At 45.2% G+C, this 23,186-nt stretch overlaps 1 protein-coding gene across 6 annotated transcripts in view; it reads right to left on the bottom strand.

Moving 5' to 3' along the window:
* The window catches only part of Ergic2 (ERGIC and golgi 2), a 31,941-nt gene extending 13,479 nt beyond the window's left edge, over positions 1-18,462 (bottom strand). For 2 of the 6 annotated variants that reach the window (XM_008837616.3, XM_008837618.2), the window contains exons 1-6: positions 10,293-10,434; positions 8,797-8,905; positions 6,846-6,892; positions 5,577-5,647; positions 3,458-3,498; positions 208-309 (exon numbers count right to left, since the gene is read on the bottom strand). In XM_008837616.3, the coding sequence (XP_008835838.1) occupies positions 208-309; positions 3,458-3,498; positions 5,577-5,647; positions 6,846-6,892; positions 8,797-8,905; positions 10,293-10,398 (476 nt within the window). In that variant the 5' untranslated portion in view covers positions 10,399-10,434. Of the gene's footprint in view, positions 1-207; positions 310-3,457; positions 3,499-5,576; positions 5,648-6,845; positions 6,893-8,796; positions 8,906-10,292; positions 10,435-10,699; positions 10,846-17,642 lie in introns of those variants that run through there. The other 4 variants (XM_008837619.3, XM_008837617.3, XM_008837615.3 and 1 more) reach the window with 4 other exon arrangements.
* Positions 18,463-23,186: the final 4,724 nt, after the last annotated feature.

Raw genomic sequence — 23,186 nt, 5'->3', positions numbered from 1 at the left:
CACCACACATAAAAAATGTCAATTACCTTAATGATAATAAAAGCAGTATGTCTGTGGCAGCCCTGATCAAAATCATAGGCTAGAATTTAAGAGTGAAGGACAACTTCAGGTGCCAAATAATTTCAAAGAAAGGAAAGTAAACCCATACTGAAACTATTAGAGTAAATTCCGGTAAATAAGCCGATGACGCTTCGAAGCCCCTCTCACCTCGGTGGCAGTGCCGTTGATGTGCTTTTAAAAGCACTTTTGAAAATCACATCTTGAAGCGAGTGCTCTTCTTGCAGTCTACTCTGAATCAGCTGCAGCATCCTAAAGGCAACAGAGGAGTAGGAGGCCAAGGGCCAAGGTTTGTCCAGTGCACTTGCTACAGGGTCATGTTCCAAAAGAAGCCCACCACCTCTTCTCAGGAAACCAATCGCTGGGCCGCCAGGACCTGCAGAATTCTACCGTGGTGGGCAGCATCCGGAGCCATTACAAGGGAACTGCTGCTGCCCTGGGTGTCTAAGCTCACCTTTCACACAAAGTCCAAAATTCTTACCTCTTGTCAAGCACTAAAATCAATGCAGATATAACACACAAGCTAAATAAGGCCATCCAGCAGAACTGATGGACTTGAGCTCATAGATTATCCAGCTAGAAACCTGGCTCTCACTGCAGACTGGGGCGGGGGCCACCCTGCCTACTACCTGGTGTCCTCTCTTGAGGGACCTGAACCGAACTCTACAGGATCATTTACACAGAGCACCAGTCTTCAGACACTTAGAAAACAGAACCCCACACAGGACCCCGCACGGCACAGGACCCCACACGGCACAGGACCACACAAAGCACAGGACCCCACACAGCACAGGACCCCACATAGCACAGGATCCCACAAAGCACAGGACCCCACACAGCACAGGACCCCACACAGCACATTTAAGGAGCAGTGCACACACGGTGTCTCCCATTTCACTGTCTTAATGAGTAACATCTCCAGTCATATATAGAAAAGTCCAAACTCAGCAAGCATAAAGATTGTTCAGAAGGTAGGCAGGGTGAGCAGGCGAACACAGAACCCTTAGAGCAGTGAAGCTGCTTAGTGCTGTGGTAACGGAGGCTAGAAGCCACTGCACAACTGTCAATCCACTCAGAAAAGCACAGCACCAGGAGGGGGGCTCGAGGTGAGCTGTGGACCTTGAGTAATGATGTGCCATGCGGGTGCATCCGTAACGGCAGGTAAGCCACAGTGGGTGTGGTGCCGATAAAGGGAGTAAAGGCAGGGTGCACGGGACCTTGGTGCTTTCCACTCACAGAACTCTGTGGTCAATTTATAACTACTCTTTAAAAAAGAGTGCATTCTGTGTATACACATTCACATACACTTTATATTAGAAAAACATACACACAAATATAGGAACTTAAAAATGCAGATGAGAACCTGACAGTACACCAAATGTCACAATGGTCAAGTACTTTGTAGAAATGCAAACCAGAGACAAAAATATGTGTGTACCATCCATCCAGAACTCTGGAGAGACAGGCCTGTTTTGTTAAAATCACAAATCAACTTTACTTAGTTTAGAATAAGCTTTAAAACTAGAAAGAAAAGGCAGAAATCCTAAAAGACTGTGTCCAGGGTTTGAACTTTTCTATTCAAGGAAAAAAAAAATGAAAACGGTAATTAAGAAGTTTCTAGAAGACAGATCTTGTCTTCATATTTATTTGTCCAAAGTCTTAAAATCTTTGGAGCCAAGCGCAACAGAAGTCACATTTATGTCTCTTTAGTTCCCGGAGTCCAACTTTTATGTTTGGCAGCTGGAAAAGAACTTGATGAAACAAGGTGTGTTCTTCCTGGACGTGCCCGTGAGAGTCAAGTCTACATTCTATACATGAAGGTAAGTAGAAAACTCAGGTATTATCATCCAAATAAACAACCTCTATTCCCAATAATTACTATCTTAAATACTGAATAGAATTCTAGATAAAAGGTAGCATCTCAGGGCTGGAGAGATGAAGCAGCTCTACCACAGGATCAGAGTTTAGTTCCCAGCACCCACAGCGGGTGATTCACAACTACCTGTAGCTCCAGCTCTAGGGGATTTGCCATGCTCTTCTGACCTCTGTGGCACCTGCACACGTTTGGCATACACAGTGACAGACACACATAGAAATAAAAATTTTAAAAAAAGGCATCTCACTTTAATACTGCTGTGTTTTGATTTGGGTTTCTTGTTTTTAAACTTCTGGAGGCAGGGCTCACTACTTAGTCCTCCTGCCCTAACCTACTAAGTGCTGAAAGATTACAGACATGCACCACACACCTGGCTTTCACTTTAGACAGAGCTTTCTACTACACGTGCTAGAAGCCAGAAATACCCAGTACTCACTACTTTGTTCAATCACATTCAAGTTTAATTTTCATATTAAAATTCTTCCAATTAGGAAAACTGGAGGTTAAAAAGACCCCTGAATTGTTCTAGGGAATAGAAAGCAAAACACCTCAAAAAATGTCCATGTAGTTTTTAATAATGATCTGAGACCAGGTAAGCACAAGTATAAGCCATTTTGGAAATGTAAAGGGGTAAAGAAAGCACTTATAACAAAGACATGATTTCTTAAATATGCAAAAGCTTCCAAAGATCTAAGGAAAACATTCAAAAGTGAGCATTCAGCATGGCCAAGCAGGTTCACACAAAAAAGGAAACCCATAAAGATATTCAACCAATTCCTGAAGAAACGTTCATTAAAATGAAAGTGCCTGACATGGTGCTGCAAGCTTTTAATTCCAGACACAGGCAGGTGGAGCTTGTGGGATTGAGGCCAGGCCTGGGGCTACAGGAGATTCTGTCTTAAAAATAAACCAACATAAAAATAAACAATACTGATTTTCAACATCAAATCGTCAAAAATTTTAAAAGGTCTGGCCACTCATTTAACATGGTCTTTCACATATACTAAAATACCAGAAATCTCATGCTAGGTAAAAAGAGTAAATTATAGAACAAATGCTGGGAATAATCCTATCTGCATTCCAAAAAGTAACAGGTAACTATTTACAAGTATAAAAAAATCATCTCTAAGGACAGAAAACGTCTAGAAAGACACCAGGTTGCCGTCACTAGTGGGTTTTACTAGTTCACAGAACGAGGAGGTTCTCCTTCCCCTTTATGATGTTCAGGTCAAAATAAACTGTTTTTCAATAATTAACCCAGGCTGGTCTGGAATTTGCTACACAGCCCAAGCTAGAGTTGAACTTGGAGACAATGCTCATATATTACTTTTACAGTTAAAATTTTTTAAATAGTTAACAAATGTTTAAATAAAAACCAAAGTTTACTTATGATTCAAAATATACTATATATATGACTTTCCTCAGATCTGGTTTTAAAGTTGTAAAGACTACTGATGCTAAGTATTTTAATGTGTGACTACTTTGCAGTGGACAAGTGTGATCTTGAGGACACTCAGGCATTACCTCTGCCACTCTCTCTGCTGAGGTGAAAGATCAAACGTTGCCTGCAACAGAAGAAAACACCATCACCAGGACTGGCTTTTATACATTATTAATTTTTTTTTTCTCTTTGAACAAGAAGCATAAACTTACAGTGTTACTAAAAAGTATGCTTTATTCAAAAATGGTATGAAGTTTTCTAATCATAGTATCTTCTTGTTAACAGTTACTGACATTTACAGAAACAGATGCAAGCTGGCACTCTATCACAAAACACTATCCTAGGATTTAAAATCATTCAAGCAATGCTAACCTAAACTCCCGCACAGACTCAAAGGGGGGTAAAAAAAAGACAACACCAAGGTGAAATGAGAAACCCAAGCTTGGCAGAGCTTCCTCCTGCAGGAAGTGCAGGTGAACACGCCCCCACACCCTTGTTGAAAAGGAAACCCAAAGACTCACTGCAAAATGACAAAAATAACACAATTATGAATGGCAGAAAGTAAAGACGGGCTGGGAAAGTGCTTACTTTGTAAGCACAAAGAACTGACTGATTTCCAGACCCCATGTACAAAGGACACACTGAAATCCTAGCACTGAAGCCAGACAGGTGGGTTGCCGAGGCCTAATGGGTAAGTTCCAGGCCTGACAGACTGTCTCAAAAACACGGTAGACAGCGCCTTTCCCAACAGGCCACCAGAGGCAGACTTGGGTCTCCACAGCCGTGTACACGCATGTAAATGAGCACACACATGCATACGCACACACAAATAAGAGTTACACACACAAGGGCTATACAACAATCTAAAATGTAAATGTTAAAGTGTCTACCAATATTTCCAGATCATACTATAATATGCTGTTAATGATATCTGAATTTAACATAACTTCTTATATAAACAAGTCAGGGAAGGACTAGAATGGCAAGAAATATTATTTTTCTATCAAAATGTCTACTTTAGGAGTACTTTATGGTTTCAATATAAACTGTTCCCATCAGACCAGGTTCCTATGTTATAACCCAGAACCCTATTAATGGTACAATTTTGAAAGGTTGTAGAAACTTCACGAAATAAGTCATTTTGGTGTGGGGACTTCGGTGTCTTGCCCTGGCCTCTTCCTGTCTCTCTGTCGTCTGGCCACCGTGGGATGGAATAGCTCCTCTGCCACATATCCCAGCAGCCATGTGCTCTGCCCAAGTACAAGGGGCCAAGGGATGGTGGACTGAACATCCGTGAGCAAACATGAACTGTCCCTCCCTCAGGTCATCTCTGACAGGAGTTTTATCAGTCACCCAAAAGTGATGAAAACAAGTGCAGCAGAGACAGAGGACCTTCTCCTGTAAACTAAAGTTCATTCGATAGTCAAAACTAGCCAGGGCCTGCGTTTTCTTGCTTCAACCTAGCTGTTCAATGATCTCGACACTGCTTCCAGAGTCACTTGGCAATTTTGCCTGAAGAACTCACAACTGCCACTGATAAGGAACAGAACCAAAGCGTGTGTGCGTGTGCGTAAGGACCGCAGCGCCGACAGGCTGCGTGCTCTCTCTCATGTATTTTTGGGGGCTGGTTCAGATTACACGCTGCTAACCTGCACACTCACTGTTATGTGATACACAGTAAGTCAACTGTTATGCACAGCTTGGGCTCTGACTGCACCAGGAGAACACCAGCATTCCATAAGCCTCGGGAAGGTAAAGGAAGGAAAAGGGAAACGTAGATGGGATCCCCTCGGAAAGACGCTGCCCTCCCGGCCGGAAGAAAACTACAACTCGGGTACTTTAACACTTCAGCTCAGTGAAAGCAGCATACGCCATAAAAGCCCCAAATAACTGGAGAAAAAGTAAAAACTTCTGGTCTGAAAGCAAATACAAAGGAGAACGAGCAACTGGTGAAGCATCATCAGGAAAGTAGCCCACGAACAAGGCTGTAACAGACACCAGAGGCCGTCCAACAAGCTAGCAGTATCTCGTTTCGATCACCAGATGTAACTTTTCTCCCCCGCCTTCCACTGAAATTTCTGACAGAAATTATGAATTACTTTTGAAATAAGAGAGATATAAACTAAGAGCAAACCTCCAAAGTTTGTTCAAGGTTCAGTAACTCTTGGGCATACTCTTCAAAACCACATAAATCAAACTTACTGGCTCATAAACTAGACCGTCTGCAGATGCAACCATCGTCTCCGCTAAATCCAGCACATCTGCTCCAACATCTGCATCAAAACAAACAATGCATTTAGTCTACACTCAGACCAAAACTACCCCTGCTGTAAAACAAGCAGAGGTGACTGACATCTGATCAGAGTACCACCTCTGCACTGCTTGGGTGTTCAGAAGTTAAAACAGTAGCACTATCACGCTGGTAGATAGTATTCCAAATATTAAATGTGGAGTTTTTTATCTACTTCTTGCTCTGAAAGAGATGGCACAAAAACCCCGTGGTAAAAAAGCATAAAGTCAGCCAATTAGACAGATCTGCAAATGCAGATAACGTGGACACAGTAAGTGGATGGTGCTTAAATTTATTACAAGAATCATGTTAAGGATTTGAAAATATTAAGGCAAAGCTACCGAGACTTTAAAACAACAACAAGGGAATTTTCCTTTGAAAAGGCTGAAACTTTAATGGCATTTAAACATTCAAGTGAGTTGTCTACTCAGGGTTAACTCTAACTCAGAATTTAGACAGAAAGCATCTCCTCACCTCTTCAAACAGCTAACATGAGGAAAAGTAGCTGGAAGGGGAGGAGACTAGGCTGTTCCAGGGTGCTGTCTCTGAGGAGACTAGGCTGTTCCAGGGTGCCATCTCTGAGGAGACTAGGCTGTTCCAGGGTGCAGTCTCCTGGGACTGCCCCTATTAGCAGGGTCAAACTATTCCCTAACAGTGTGCTACCACCAAGAATATATTCTTGGTCTCTACTTTTCAGGCAGTAACTTAAAAAGCACCACTTTTGAGAGCAATCCTGATTCAGACCTTGACTCTCCTCCAGCTTTATCAGCACAATCAAGTAAACAGGGTGGTGTTCACTGAAAAATTAATTGGAACTGCACCTTAAAAATGCAGTGAGCCAGCCAGACGTGGTGGCGCACCCCTTTAATCCCAGCACTCGGGAGGCAGAGGCAGGAGGATCTCTGTGAGTTCAAGGCCAGCCTGGTCCACACTATGAGTTCCAGGCAGGCTGTGACTAGGGAGATGGACACCCTGTCTAAAAAAAAAAAAGGGAAGTATAAAGGAGATCAGGTGGTCTACGGAGTGTGGTGGAGAGCCTGGTTCTGCACACAGGAAACACACAATACTTAAATTCCAACTTCAACCGACAAAACTCTGCTCCAATTTTCTTCTAAGTGAATAACGTTACCGTTACATTTGCTAGTAGAGGAGGAATCCAATGACCCCTCGGTCGTACTCACACTGACACTTCATGGCAACAGTGATGTCTATGTTGATTCTCAACTTGCTGAAAGAGAAAGACAGCATCAGTACTAACCATCAGCAAAGCCCAAGGAATATGAATCAACTCATCTATGGGAAACATGGACTTAAAAATACACAACAGTCAAAACTTAGATCACATTTCTTAAAAATCAGAACAAAGGCATCTTAAAAACTCTATTTTGTGTAAGCCACCTGACATGGGTCCTAGAAACCGAACCCAGGTCCTCTGCAACAGCAGTATGCACTCTGATCCACGGAGCCTTCTCTCCAGCCCTCTAAACGTTTAATTTTGTATTTAGCCCAAAATCCATCCTTTCTGCTTCCTCAGATGTTTAACACAGTAACCTTTTATTCGTTAATGGTACCTCCATAGCCAATAATCCTGAAAAACTCAGGGAAAGTCTTAACAGCCTTGGCCTGCTTAAACTTTGCATAGAGCAGTCCTTTAAGAATATAAACTTTGACCAAAAAAAAAGAATTTAAGCTGGGCCTGGGCCACAGGGAGCAAACCACCAAGACAGTAACGATCTGATGATTATGGCTGAACACGGCCTTCTGTTTTTAATTAAAATTTCTCTGAGTACTCACACACAGGTACTGTATCCATGTCATTCCCACCCCTCCGTCCCCACGCCCTCTCAGTTTCATGACATCGTCTTTATTACTGTTAGACGAACACACACAGACACGCAAGTTCTCTCATCCCCCTGCCCCCCCCCCCATGCACATATGGTTGAGGCTGACACCTGGGATTGGATAACCTAGCAGGGAGCTTGTCCTGGGAAAACGGACTCTCCCTCTCTCTGCAGCTACATAGTTACTTAAATAAGATTCGACAAATGCTTTACTTTCAAATGACTCATATAAAATTAACTTTCAACATCTAGGATTAAATAACCATCATAAATAGCAGAAGGGCTGGTGATCAAACTAAGTTCTGTATTTCCTATCAAAACGTTATGCATTCTAATGGTTTTTCAATTGATCTCAGTAGGTATTAGATGGTTCTAGAGCTTCATAGTCTTAAAGTTGTCTAGAATTCAAACTCAAAATAATTATGCAGTTATGGCTCGGAGGTGCTGAAGGACCAGAGACAAAGGCCAAGAAACCAGGCTCCCGGTGTGTCTACCCAAGACCTCACCTGGAAGACAGAAAGTGTTTCAATGATGCTAACCACGGATGAGCCAACAGAAAGTTCCCTGAAAACTGATGGCCTATGAATGACAGACGATCCCATTATGGACCAAGGCCCAGGGTTAGGCCCAATTCCAAGGGTGAGTCCTTAAGTCCCAGGCCCTACGTGACAGGCCCTACACCATCCCTTCATTTACAGACTAGAAAGTGAAGCACAGACAGCACAGTCAGTGCTGGGATCCCGTGTAGTCCACTGCAGAGCTGGGCTGGGACGTGAGGAATGAGTGTGTGACATCAGCTCAAGCCTTTCACCTACACGCCACTGAACACACTGGATAAAGCAAAGGAGTTCACAGAAAGCCATCTGTCCCCCACCTACAGTCCCTGTTGTCAAAGGTCTAAATGAAGTTATTTATATCAAAATCCAGCTTAGCTTAAACATAACGGACAGAAACCAATTTACGAGTATATATAATTTATCTTTACAGTGTCTTCCATATCTTTAACAGTCGAAAGATACTAACAAGCAATTGCCACCACATCCGCAGCTGAGGAAAAACAAGCCCTAGCTGTTTAAACAGGTGCATTTATATCAAATCAGAGAGCCTGGTCTTAGGATCTAACCGGCAGTCAGATGACTCTAAAACATCTCACCTGTGCCGTCAGTGAGCATTTTCAGATCTATTTCCTCAGAACTAAGATAAACCAAAAATAAAAAAGATGGACATTTAAAAAAGACGTTCTTTTCAAACAGCATCAGCCTAAACGTATCTCCGAAGAAAAGCCATTCACCTGGAAAAGTCCTTGTCCACTTCATACTCGTACTTCATCCACGTGTCCTGATACACAGAGAACTCCATGACTGTTAGCAGGGCCATAGTGGTAAACGCTATCAGAGAAACTGGGAAACCAACACAGACAAGAAGAGAATTAAACAAAGTAAACCACTATCTTAAGAGGAACTAAAATCAGCTTTAAAGTGACGCTATCGTTTGAATAAACACATTATAAAATCTAAGGAGCACAAACCTCTGCAGACTGAAATACTGACCGCTCGTCTTGAGGACACTCCCCCTAGGCAGACTTGTCAAAATTATACCCAGAACGAACTTTTTACTACTCAGACAGGTGTTTTGTCACAGTGACAGTGCAAATTTTAAAATACTCCCCTTGTTAAGCTATACATCTATGCTTATAATCCAATTTAAAGCAAAAAAAAATTAGGCTCTAAGATGACACAATAATGTGTGGGCCAGAATATTAAATAACATCTTCAGGCCCCTGAAAAACTCTCTTCACTTCACAATATCCTAAACACAGCGCCACATTTATGAGTGAAAACATTTATAGGAGCTGGAAAGATGCTCGGCAGTTAAGCGCACCAGCTGCTCTTCCAGAGGACCTGGGTTTGAGTTCCAGCCCCCACATGGTGGCTAATAACTGTCTTTATCCCCAGTTACAGGGGATCCAATACCCTCTTCTGACCTCGGCACTGCACAACACAGGTGCATTTACACACATCCAGGCAATACACTCATACACATAATTTTTTTTTTTTTTTGTCTTTTTGAGACAGGGTCTCCTTGTAGCCCCAGCTGTCCTGGAACTCACTATGTAGACCAGGCTGGCCTCGAACTCACAAAGATCCTCCTGCCTCTGCCTCCCGAGTGCTGGGATTAAAGGTGTGCGCCACCATGCCCAGCAAAAATAAGTATTTTTTAAATTGTGATAAAAAGGAAGAATTCACCACCCTGTGACGGACATAAGTGGCTGTGCAAACAAGACCTGGCACTATTTTCACCAAGAAAAGGCGTCAGGGATCAGAAGCAGTGACCATCTTACTATACTTTGATTTTTTTTTGAATCAGGGTCTCAAGTAGCCTGGAACAGTCTAGAACTGGCTGTGCAGATGAAAGTGATCTTGAATTTCCCATTCTCCTGCCTCTACCTTCCAGTGCTGGGATTATAGTGCTCAATATGCTCAGTTTATGTGGTGTCAGGATTCACACCTAAGGCTTCAAACACGCTAGGCTCACGCTCCACCAAATGAGCTATATCCAGGCTTTACTATACATTTTTATCCAATAAAATTTCAGTATTATATAAAATGCTATAACTCATCACCGGGCCAGGTGCTGCAGGGAGCACAGGTGAGAGTAAACCAGGTGCAGGGCAGGACGGGGCAGCTACCAGGCCTGCAGTCACTGACTCCCGGGGAGCTTGTGCTCAGGCACTTTCCACACTGTCATTCCCGTCACGCAGGATGCAGGCATCTCAGCTGAACCCACCTGTCCCCCCACTGGCTGACGTCTCCACATAGCTCTCAGGAACCTTGGGAAAGGCATCCAACTCTTTCACCAAACTTAAGGTTTTTTTCCGATTGGGTCGCCTCATCTTCAGGAAAGCCTTCCTCTTCCTTCACAGAGTCACGCTGCTAAGGGACAGACAGACAGTGAGCAACTAACTGGCTTCTCCGCAAAGGCGGCACGTGCTTCCACTTCAGGGTCACTGACGAACGCTCTAACCGTTCTCAGCTCTAGAGGAAAACCAGACCCACTTGACCCTCCTCTCCATTCCCACCCTGACAAAAATCACTAACGAAAGGGAACACGTGCACAAACACTAACAGCAAAAACCACCCAAAAGGAAAAAGTCACACGTTTAATATTTACACAGGCATCTCAGCTGAACCCACCTGTCCCCCCACTGGCTGACGTCTCCACATAGCTCTCAGGAACCTTGGGAAAGGCATCCAACTCTTTCACCAAACTTAAGGTTTTTTTCCGATTGGGTCGCCTCATCTTCAGGAAAGCCTTCCTCTTCCTTCACAGAGTCACGCTGCTAAGGGACAGACAGACAGTGAGCAACTAACTGGCTTCTCCGCAAAGGCGGCACGTGCTTCCACTTCAGGGTCACTGACGAACGCTCTAACCGTTCTCAGCTCTCGAGGAAAACCAGACCCACTTGACCCTCCTCTCCATTCCCACCCTGACAAAAATCACTAACGAAAGGGAACACGTGCACAAACACTAACAGCAAAAACCACCCAAAAGGAAAAAGTCACACGTTTAATATTTACACAAAACGCTCGTTTTGTTTTCTCCAAAGGTGACAAACGTATCTAAAATGCGCACTCCCGGGGCTGGATGACAAGCACAGTGTGCAGGCTCTCGCACTGCTAACCAGAGTACAGACATAAATCACCACTTTCCTTTGACAAAGCACATGCTTCAGAAATGGATCCCAGAACACACTCCAGGTTATGACCAAAGTTTAGTAATTCTCATAGTTTTATTCTCTAAAATACTGAAGACAGAAACAAACTCATGAATCCAACATACATATTACAGTGAAATAACAGGTCTTGATCTACATAACCACTGAAAGCCATACATAAAAGAAAATAATAACATATCAAAATACAACGCATCAAGAGTTCATCTTATGAGTCCTAAATTTTATAAGAGATGGAGAAAGACATGAGACAAACTGAAGTCTGTACACAAAATATTAAAAGCTGCCAGGCATTGTGGCACGTGCTTTTAATCCCAGCAATCAGGAGGCAGAGGCAGTTGAAGAGTTGGATCTCTGAGTTTGAGGCCAGCCTGGTCTACACAGTGAGTTCCAGGTCATCTGGGGGTTACAGAGACCCTGTCTCCAAAGAAAATTTAAAAGCTAAAAGTAGATCATAGGAATGTTTTGTCTTTTTTATATAATTTCAGACTTTTCATTTTTAAAATGAAAATATTTCAAAACTGCTTGATGGTCTCTTTTTGTTTTGAAACGATCTCCCTGTGACCCTGGAACTCGTTTTGTAGACCAGGCTGCCCTCGATCTTACTGAGCTCCTCCTGCCTCTGCTAGCCTGGGCACCACCCTTAAAATATGTCATAAAGGCTAGGTCTGGTGGCATACACCTTCAATCCTGTCAATCAGGAAGCTGATGCTGGAGCACCATGAGTTTGAGGCCTGCCAGGGAAAGCCTGTGTCTCAGAAGAGGAAGGAAGGGAGGTGGGGAGGGAGGGGCTATAAACCAAACAAACCATGACTAATCTGTGGGGTATTTAGAATTTTAGGGACTGGCACTTCTCATAGCCATGGGAAAATTGCAAGGACAAGAAAAACACAGGGACACTCAAGCCCACTTTATAAGATGGCACAATACTTGCAAATGCAAGCACTTTCTCTCTGCTTTAAATGGTCTCTGGATCCTTCATAAAACTGCCATAGTTTCAGATGTCAACTTGACACAAACCTAGAGTCTCCTGGGAAGAGGGAACATCAACGGAGTTATTTCCTCCATCAGACTGCCTGTGTGGCATTTTCTTGATTGCTGAGTGATGTGAGGGCCCAGCCCACTGTGGACACTGTCACCCCTGGACAGGCAGCCCTGGCTGTAGAAGTGAGTCTAGAAGCAAATCAGCAAGCAGTATTCCTCCAATTTCTGCTTCAAGCTCTTGGCTTGAGTTTACTGCCTTGGCTTGCCTACAGGACTACAACTCTCAAGTGAGACGAAATACCCTTTCCGCCCACGCTGCTTTTGGTCAGTGCTCATTCACAGCAACAGAGAAGCAAACTAGAGCAAAGCCCTGATCCAAACTTAAGCCTGGCCCTTCAATCATTCACTCTGTGTTTGAGCATGTACACACACATGTGTCTAACCTGTTCATGCCATGTGCACATGTGGAGGCCAGAGGTCTACCTTGGATGTCTTCCTCAATGGCTCTCCACCTTATTTTTGAGACAGGGTCTCTCACTGAACCTGGAGCTCACTGACTCAGATACACTGGCTGGCCAGTGAACCCCAGGGACCCTGCTGTCTCAGCCTCTCCAATTATAGGCACTCACCACATCTGGATTTTTTTTTTTCTTTTTATTTTTTAATGTGTAAAAGAGTTTTGCCTGCATGTATGTAAGCACACAACATGCATGCAAAGCCCACAGAGGCTAGAAAAGGGCACTAGATCCCTTGAACTGGAGTTCTGGATGGTGGGTAGCCACCTTATAGGTGATAGGAACCAAACCCGGGTCCTCTGCAAGAGCAGCCAGTGTTCCTAAGTGCTGAGCCATCTCTCTAGGCCCACAGCTGGCTTTTACACATGGGCTCTAAGCATCTGAACTGACGTCCTTCTACTTATGCAGGAAGCACTTTACTGAGCCGTCTCCACAGCCCTTTTTCTAACTAAATATTTAAAATGTTCATGTCTTGTCTTTAAAGCAAAATGTAACTCTCTCCTAAACTCAAGTTCAACTCTAGGTATAAATCTGGTAGGTGAGCCACAGCCAAACCTAAATGTGCTGTCTCTGTCACCGAGTGCGACTGACTCCGTTTACTTCCCTCTCGTCCCCTCACTAACTCAACTGGCTATCGAGGTCATCAACAACTTTCTCGGTACTAAGTACGAGGGAGTGAGCATTTCATACTTCCAGTCTTTATCTAATTTCACTTGAGAAAATTCTTTCTTTCCCCCTCTCTATTTTGGGAGTGGACACGATGTTCAAGCTCCCACCTGCAGAGCACGTTTGATCTTCAGATGAGAAATGCTCACCGGCAGTCTATGCGATTACTCCCAAACTGCACTCACCATGCCACAGGACCAACTTTCATCCCTCTGCAGGTCCTTGGCGTTAGGCACCGCTCTCAAACACCATGTTGCCCCCAAGTGATCTCCCAACCCTCTACGTGGGGATTCCTTCAAAATCTCTAACCAGCCCCAATCCCTAAGAATGGAAGCTTACTGTGTTGCACTCTACTACCTTTCAGATTGCCTAAAGGAAGCTCAGTATGCCACCAGTGAAATGCTTCACCACTGCTTTTCCCCCGTTTCCCCATCGCAAAGACTGACACCATGCACCCAAATGCACAAGCCAGAAACGCTGGTTACAGCTTCAGACTTTACCTGGTCCCAGTTTGCTTACTTCAGTGCCCAAAAGTCCCTAGAAGGACCTCAGTCTCAAATATTGTGGTTTGTTGCTGCACTGTTTCAACAGCCTCCAATCTTCAGCCCTTTAACTCTCTCCACACTGTTGTGAATTGATTTGTAATACATTAAACTCCGTAATGTTTCTCTTAAAACCCTTGAGTAACTTCCCATTACACTTGAGTATAGGCCATCCTGACATGGCTTACAAAGCCCCTCACAAACCCGAGTGCCGTTCACTTGTCTTCACAACCAAAGCCTTGCAGTTTAAGGTCCAGCCACACCCAGAGCCTTTCCGTAGTTCATTCTGATCTCTGCCAGGCCTGGTCTCTACTCGCCCCCCCCACCCCCATTTCCACCTGACTGAAGGACTGCTTTCTCAGCCTTCCACCTCACTGTGCCCAAGAACACCCACCTTGTTCCCTGTCCCAGAGCTGCTTCTAACTGCTGTTCCATTTTCTGCTTTCTTCACAGGACTGTCAGGGCAGGACCCACATCTAACCTGACCTCTGTCTCTCTGATGCCCGAGACAGGAAGTGCCCGCCAAGCAGAGGGGAGGAAGGAAAATATCCACAACACAGACTTCAAATCCTAACACTGTCATACTTGGATAAGTAAACAAGAACAGTTTCAATGAGGAAGGATTCTGTTCTGCTCATGCCAGCATCCCCAGATCTCATAGTTGGTGTCACACTGTTAAACAAATAGTGCAGACTACTTCCAAAACTTGTTACATATTCATAAATTTTATAAAAAATTTTTTAGTTTTTAATTATATGCAAGTATAACATTGTGGCAAGTGACTGTTAGTTTCACAAACCCCCAAGAACAAATACAACCTTGCACTGGTGCTCCCTGAAGAGCCAGACGGTATGTCCCACCTGGCTACCACCCACTCTCCTGCCTCCTCCAAGCCTGCTTTCCATGACCACCACTGGAATGAAGCACGCTACCATCTGGTACGTTTGTATCTCGTCCCTGCCACCTCACTAACCACCACCAAGAAATCCATTGCATCTCCAAAACGCACAATGCTTGTAAGGCCACTGTTCTGATACAAATTATCCAATAACTTTTCTAAAAATCCACCTACCTGTTCTTTATCTTTATGAAATCTCACTTCTTGTTGGCAACTCCCCAATGACACTTCCTTAATTTCTAAGACGCACAGGTTAAAGCAGTTATGTTTTCAATCCTACTTCTCACACATCTCTTCCCTTTGCAGATCTGTCTTCCCCTAATAGCTAAGGAACTGTAGCTAAGGAACACGCTACACAGGACAAGCACCTTCCTGCCAGGTCCTATTCAAGGCAGTCCACACTTACTCTTCAATACAACACACTACTTTTATTCTCACTTCAAAATGGGAACAGTCACACATTCTTCCCAGCAAGGCACAAGTAGGTCTACTGAGAACAGGGACTCTACTGAGAACAGGGACTTATCCCAGTTTGATCTGAACCCCGGTGCACCTACTCTCTTCGCCATCTTCCACCGACACCTAGAGGCATTCACGACTCACTTCTGTGCCTGGATCCCACTCTTCCTTACTGCACCGCCATCCTCTCTGCTCAGAGGAAGCATGGTTCTCACTGCACCTTGGTTTTGGACCTCAAGCCTCAAAAACTAACAAACTTCTCCTGTTTTAAGCCTCTCATTTTATAGCCATTTGAAACCATCTTCTAGGCATTACTGGGTGTCTGATAAATTTGAAAAGAGCCTCAACTTTTCAGAATCTTTTCTGTACTGTTACTTAAAGGGTGGGGCATACTGGCTACCTCATGGCTATTAACAAGAAGTGAGGTGCTTAATAACTATTTCATAATTTTCAGAAATCAGATTTATGAGGTATTTCTGACCCAGATATGAGGAACCTGGGAAAGTATAGGTCAGTGGCAAACAAAATATATTTACAGTGCTGGAGAGATGGCTCAGCGGCGGAAAGCACTGATTGCTCTTGCAGAAGACCCAGGCTCAATTCCCAGCACTCACATGGCAGCTGACAACCGGCTGTAACTTTGGTTCCAGGGGATTAATGCCTTCTTCTTCTGCCCTTTGAGGGCACTGCACAACACGGGTGCACTTACAGGCAGGCAGTACACTCATACACATAAATATATATATGAACATATTATTTGCAATATGAATGCTCTCAGAGCAAGAACATGGGTTAAAAAGGCAGTCAGAGGGGAAATGAGCTGCATGTTTAAAGACCACATGGAGAGGCAGAAGCAGAAATGACAAGCCCGCACATTAGTAATGAGTAGAGGACAGCAGTTTGCCAAAGCAAGAGAAGGGAGTGCTGAGCTGTGAACTATGCACACAGCAGTCACAAAGTATTCTTAAAACTCTCTACTGCAGCCTATATTTTACCTAAAATCCAGAGCTATACTTGCAACTTCAGAAGTCAGAGAATGAAAGTAAGAACAAGACTACATACCAAAACTAAGAACTTTGTGGCAGGCAGCAGGAGAGCTAGGCACTACCCTATCGTCCTCGTTTTATTATGAGGAACCTAATAAGGTGCAGGGAGCTTAAATAACATGCTCCCCATGACATTAAGCAGTAGAATAAAGATACCGGAAAACAGTTAAACAGAATTTGCAGCACAGACTGCCTAAATGCAACATTTGTTAAAAATTAATTTCATTTTAAACGACTAACCTCCGTGAAAATAAATTTGTAGAGTTGTTCTAACTTTGTTCTTGCAGACCAGGCTGACGCTCTTTAAGAGACGTTTAACCTGATCTATTTCTGGAAGGTGGACCACGAAGCTATCCCAGTACTCAGTTATGTAACGAGATTCACGACCATAAAGAATAAATCATTTTCTCCTCCCCTCAACCCTCCCTAAAAAAATATGTACTTTTTATTTCTCATGTTTTCCTCCGTATTAGCTTAAGAACTCCAACGAAACCAGTAAATAACCCTTTGGCAAACAAGCCTAACTCCTTGAGCTCTGTACGCTGGAGTTCAATTTATCGGGCTAATTAACTGAAACCTGGAACTCTAACTTCAAACCAATGAATAAATCCCACTTTAATTGCCTTTAATTGCTTCTGAAGGCCCGAGAACCCCGAGATCCCCCGCTGAAGTTAACGCAGGTTTCTGGGATGTGTCGCCTGCAGTGTGCGGACACCCACCCCGACGCTGTGCAAGGACCGGGCGGCCGGGGCCTGGCCCCTCTCCCGGGGTCCCACGTCGAGGGATGACGCCAAGACCCGGTTTTCGTCTGAAGACAGCAAGAGCGACTATCCGGCCCGCGCGGCGGCTTCAGTCCGGACAGCGAGGATGAAACAGCGGGTCGGGAACCTGGAAAGCCGCGAGCGTGACTCCGGGACGGGAACCGGGCAGCAACCGGCCTGACTCCGGGACAGGAACCGGGCAGCCGCGGGCCTGACTCCGGAACGGAAACCCGGCAGCCGAGGGCCTGACGCCGGGACGGGAACCGGGAGAGCCACCGACCTGACGCCGGGACCAGAACCGGGAGAGCCGAGGGCCTGCCGCCGCGGACCCCGGGACGGGAACCGGGCAGCCGCGAGCCTGACGTCGACACCCGCAGGAACGCTTCGGGCGGCGGAGCGGCTCCGCTGGCAGCCGCTCTCCACGGGCGGACGGCCACTACCAGCCGGGCCGCGGGCCCCTCATCCGCGTACACGCCCCCTCCGCCCCGAGCAGCTCTGAACGAACGGCCCCCAACAACGTTTCAGCGTCCTACCTTGTTCTCCGGTCCCAGCCGACCGCCATGTTTCACAGACGCCAGGGTCGCCGGAGCTCCGTGTGCGCGGAACTATCGCGAGGACAAAAGCAGCTCATACGGCTCAGAAGCGAACGCACCTGGAGATCTCGCGATATTTACTGTGTTTGCGGCTTGTGATGCAATCAAGCAGCGCGGTCAAGAGGAAAGGGGCGTGGCTAAGCGGAAATAAGGCGTTACAGCCTGGCTGGTCCGGAGTGGGCTCTTCCGGGAAGGGAAAAGTTACCTTTCGGTTGGCACCTAGGGAAAACGGAAGGAATAGGCTGACTCTCAGCCGAGGCCGGAAGTCGCCGCGAAAAAACGCTCAGTAGTTTGGGCTCCAGGTAGTTCGGAGGCTCCTCTGCCGCGTCTTCCGGTCGAGAACTCGTAAACGTGTCTCTCGGGCCTGAGATCTGAATTACGGTCCGTGCGCGTGCAGTCCCCGAAGCGAAGCTCGGTGAGAACGCAGGACGCCTGTCCCCACGGCCTTGCGCCAGCCCCACTTCCTCATGGAAGAGCCTGCGTTGTCGCCTGTCCTCGGCGGCACAGGACGTCACAGAGGGAGCTTGCAGACGGCGTGGCCGCGAACTGCTGCCTGCTGGGGAGGAAGCCCGGACGGCTCTCCTCTCCCTCCTGCTACCAGTTTACGTCGTGCCTGTTAAAGGGTGTGAGGAATTCCGATTGACCGAAAGACAGCCGGCATCAATGAAAGGGCGTATTGATGACGAATAGGAACGGCAGGCCCCGCTGCATCGCCCTGGTCACTTAGTCCAGGCCGTTAGAACGCAGTGCCGCTATTGAATAAGGAAGGAGTTTGAGCTTAGAGGTAGGAAGGAGGAGTCAGCAGCTGTCTGCCTAAAGCTGAGGAGGCTGGGACATCTTGACTGCAGTAACTGCTCCTCAGACATGCAGGCCACATCGCTTTACTTAGTCATCCTTACTGAAATAAATTGAAACTAGCCCTCAAACCAAGAGCAGAGAAAGATTTCCCATGAGAGAACCTTAGACTTTCACGATTAGTCCAGGTAAGGGCTGGAGAGAGGACTCCGCAGTTAGAGCACTGACTGCTCTTGTAGGGGTCCCAGGTTAGGTTACCTCCACCCACATAGAGGCTCTGAGCATAACTCCAGTTCCAAGGGAGCTGACGTCCTCTCATGAACAGTTAAAAATAAGGTTCGTCCAGTTAACTGAACCCAGGTCCTCTGCAAGAGCAGCCAGTGCTCGTAACCGCTGAGCATCTCTCCAGCCCCCAATGTTTTATTCAAACTTTGTATTTCTTGTTTGCTTGCTTGTTGAGATGGACTCGATATGTAGCCCAGGCTAGCCTTGAACAGTTCTTCCTCAGCCTGCCAAGTGCTGAAATTAGAGGTGTGAGCCCCCAAACCCAGCAGTATTTACATTTTCAAACATTGTAATTTAATAATCTTCATGAATTTTTCTGTGTACCTACTTGGAACTTAAAATTTTGAAGTTCTAGGCTGGAGAGGTGGCTCAGCAGTTAAAAGCACTGGCTGCTCTTGCAGAGGACCTGGGTTCAGTTCCCAGCATCCACATGGTGGCTAACAACTGTTTGTAGCTCCAGTTCCAGGGGATCTGACACCCTCTTCTGACCTCTGTGGGCATTGCATGACGGGTGCATACATGCTGGCAATACACTCCTACATATAAAAGAAAAATAAAATATAAAAAAATAAATTTTGAAATTCCTTTTTTATCTGAGAAGTTTAGATTTTGTGTATCAGTTGATAGATCAATACTATTAGTTAAGGCACAGGGGTGTTCTCTGCCTCTGGTACCTCTACATGAGAAGAGTTAATGCCAATATCTGTAAATCATTGTATATCATATTTCAACATGACTAGTAGACACATGAACCACAGGTCAGTCAGCTGCACCTGTCTCCTCACCAGTCTTCATACAAATTTCTATGAGTGAGGACTGCCCAAGTCAGACAGGCCTGTGGGTATGGCTGTGAGAGACTGGCTTAGGTGTTCATTGATATAGGAGGGTCCAGACCACTGAGGGCAATACCATTCCCTAGACAGGTGGTCTTAGGGGCACAGGCATGAGCCTGTAGGTAAGCCAGCAAGCAGTGTGTCTCCATGGCCTCTGCTTCAAGTTCCCACTTGAGCTCCTGCCCTGACGTCCCTCAGTGATGGACTGAGGCCTGGGTGAGCCAATTAAACTCTTTCTTCCCCTAGTTGCTTTTGATCAGAGCTTTATCACAGCAACTGAATGAAACCAGAGTAGTCATAATAGCTAGTAATATATTGGTTATTAACAGTGTACTGTTGTATGCAGTAACATGTTTTAGTAGTCCCCTATATCTTTCAGTGCAGAAATACATAACTGAAATACATATTATATCACATAGTCGTCCGCATTGATTATATCTTTCAAATCTCATATTTTACTTTTTGTTTCCAAATATTTCATAGCCATCTCTTTCCTTGTTATGTGTATTTCCTTAATCTATTTGATTGATGCTTCCTATGACCTCTAGGGTAGATTTCAGTTTTTCTAGTTTTCAAAACTTAAACACATCATCATTTGGGGGTGGGGGGATAGTTTGGAGCTCACATTTCCAGCCTAGCCTGGAACTCATTGTGTAGCCCAGACCAATCTCAAATTGGGACAGTCCTCCTTCCCCAGCGACTCAAGTGCTGAGATTACAGGTGTGAATTCCCAGCTTTACATTATTAATTTTAAAAATAAGTTCCTGAGCCGGGCATGATGGCGTACACCTGTAGTCCCAGCACTCGGGAGGCAGAGGCAGGCAGAGCTCTGTGAGTTCAAGGCCAGCCTGGTCTACATAGTGAGTTCCAGGACAGCTGGGGCCACAGGGAGACCCTGTCTCAAAAAGACAAAAAAAAAAGTTCCTGAAACACAATAAATAATATAGAATATTGAGTTCAAAATAAACCACATAGGGACTAGAGAAATGGCTTAGTGGTTAAGAGCACCCGCCTGGAAGCTAATGACCATCTGAAACTTCACTTCTAGGGATCCAATGCCCTCCTTTGGCCTCTTCAGTTACAACACGAACACGGTGCCCATACATACATACAGGCAAGCAAAATACACATTAAAAAATAATTAAAATCTTTAAAAATAAACCACGTTTAATTCACGTTAGTAGTTAGTAGCCAGGTATTAATTGTAGTAATGTGAAAACAGCATTTTGAGTCCTACACAGTGAAGTGTCTTTGGGAGTTAGCCAGGAGCACAGATTACCTCAGCAAAACCTTTCCTTTCACACCTGTTTCAGGTGTGACACTGGGCTCTGGGAACAAGCGTCCTATCAGACCAATGGGTCTTAACAGTAAAGCTCATAACAACCACTACCTCACTTTACCTGCTAATGGTGACCTTTAATAAAAACCCAGCCAATCTTGGAGGAGATTGTGTGTGTGTGTGTGTGTGTGTGTGTGTGTGTGTGGTCATTGAAGTACCTGTGCTCTTCATGTTTGTGACAAACTCAGGAAAGAATAAGGCTGGGAGCTGGAGAGATGCTCAGAGAAGAGCCCTGGCTGCTCCTGCAGTGACTCAGGTTTGAATCCCAGCATCCACACAGTGGCTCCCAACCACCTGTAGCTCCAGCTCCAGGGGATCTGATGCCCTCTGACTTCAGCCACCTGCCCACATTTGGTGCACATAAACTCACACAGGCCCACATACATAATAAGATTTTCTTTAAAGAATATGATGCTATGAGAGGAAAGGATATGCGGCTGAGTTGAGAATGTTTTCTGTTTTCTGGTTTGGTTAAGTAGGTGCTAAACTAAACCATGGAGTAATTTCATATATGGGAACTTTCCCTACAGGCTTTTGTAGCTTACAAAGGCGTCCATCCATAGCTAATTTACAGATAATAGAAATGAAGGCCTACTTAATGATAAGCATTCAGATGACTAATACCTATGAACAAGTAAATACATCATTATTTTGTGATAGGAACAAACTTGATAAGTCCTTTTTTTTTGGAAACGAGGTCTCATGTAGCCCAGGCTAACCTTAAACTCAATATATAGCCAAGGATGGCCTTCAATTTCTTCTTCTGTATGTGTCTTTTAAGTGCTGGGATTACATTTGTGTGTTACCACCCCTTGTGTGATGCTGGGGATAGGACCCAAGGTCTTGTGCATGTTAGGCAAGCACTCCACCAACTGACCCACATCACCAGTCCTGAATACTTTTGTTTTTATATTAAGTTAAAACTGAGCAGTCATGCTGATAGTAACGGGTCCACCCAGCTCCCACCCATCTGTCTTGACCTCGGAGGAAGCAGTGAACAGTTAGCACTTCACCTTGTCAGCCCCTCACTTTCTTAAGAATTCTGTTTTGGGGAAGCAGAGTTGGCCATGAACTGATTTTCCTCCAACGTAGGGCCAGTTAGGGTAGAAAATCCCCCTTAAAGAGCCAACTTCTTGTCAGAGACCATAGGTTGGGCTTCTGCATTGGTATCACAGTGTCAATCTAAATGAAAAAATTTCCAAGCAGTGATACTTATTTGAGAATGGGGGGCACTGTGGTGGGAATGCTTGTGCCTCAGCTCAGTTACATAAGCTACTAGACGAAAGATTCGTCCGTTTTAGAAACCCAGGACAGGCACTGGAGCCGTCTCGCTGGGGGAGGGCTGGAGAAGGCTGCAAAGTGCAGGGTGTCTGCAGTGCTCCTGTGTCCCCAAGACTGCCTGAGCGGACACCTCAGGGTTCTTAGCACGTCTTCCCAAGCACACTCCAGGCCTTGTGGGAACAACACAGAACAATACAGCTTTGTCCCCGTGAGGGCTGTGAAGCAGCTCCGATTTCTCTCACCCACTGTGTGAGATCTGTCCCCTCTGGGGTCTGATCCTGGTTGAACACCCCCTTATTCAAAGTGTTTGGAATCAAAAATGCTAAAGATTTTAGAGTATTAGAGAGTCCAAAATATTCACATATATGCAGTTGAACATGTTAGTCTTCTGTTGTTCTGAGAAAATACCTTACACATGCACACATGCATGGTTACTGGCCCTGTAGTAAGGCAGAGTGTGAGGGCAGCAACGTCCAGGGAAGCTGACAGGCAGTCAGGAGGCGAAGACAGAAGCCCGAGGACATACCACCTACAGAACTGGAGGTGACCGGCTCCCAGCTAGGTCTTCTCATACACCTTTTCGTCTATACTGAAGGTAAGGTCTATACACTGTGCTTACAATACTAGAGCATTTTGGATTCATTTGTATGATTTACACTTATGAGTGTTACATAGTCCCGTGTTTCCCTCTTTTTTCTTTCTCCCCGACCCTTCTCTGTCTTCTCTCCCCCTCCTTTCCTTCCTTCCTTTTGTTTTTTGAGACAGCATCTCCCTATGTATCCTGGCCTGGCCTGGAACTTGATATGTAGTCAAGGCTGGCCTTAACTCACTAAGATCCACCTGCCTCTGCCGCCTGAGCTCTGGGATCAAAGGCCTGCGCCATCACACCTGGCTCTACTTTCTTTTGACAAGAGTTCATGGAGGCCAGGCTGGCACTGAACTTGCTCTATG

Source organism: Nannospalax galili, unplaced genomic scaffold (assembly GCF_000622305.1).
Source record: "Nannospalax galili isolate Female #2095 unplaced genomic scaffold, S.galili_v1.0 scaffold638, whole genome shotgun sequence".
NCBI classification, from domain to species: domain Eukaryota; kingdom Metazoa; phylum Chordata; class Mammalia; order Rodentia; family Spalacidae; genus Nannospalax; species Nannospalax galili.
This window is presented reverse-complemented; position numbering and strand designations above follow the sequence as displayed.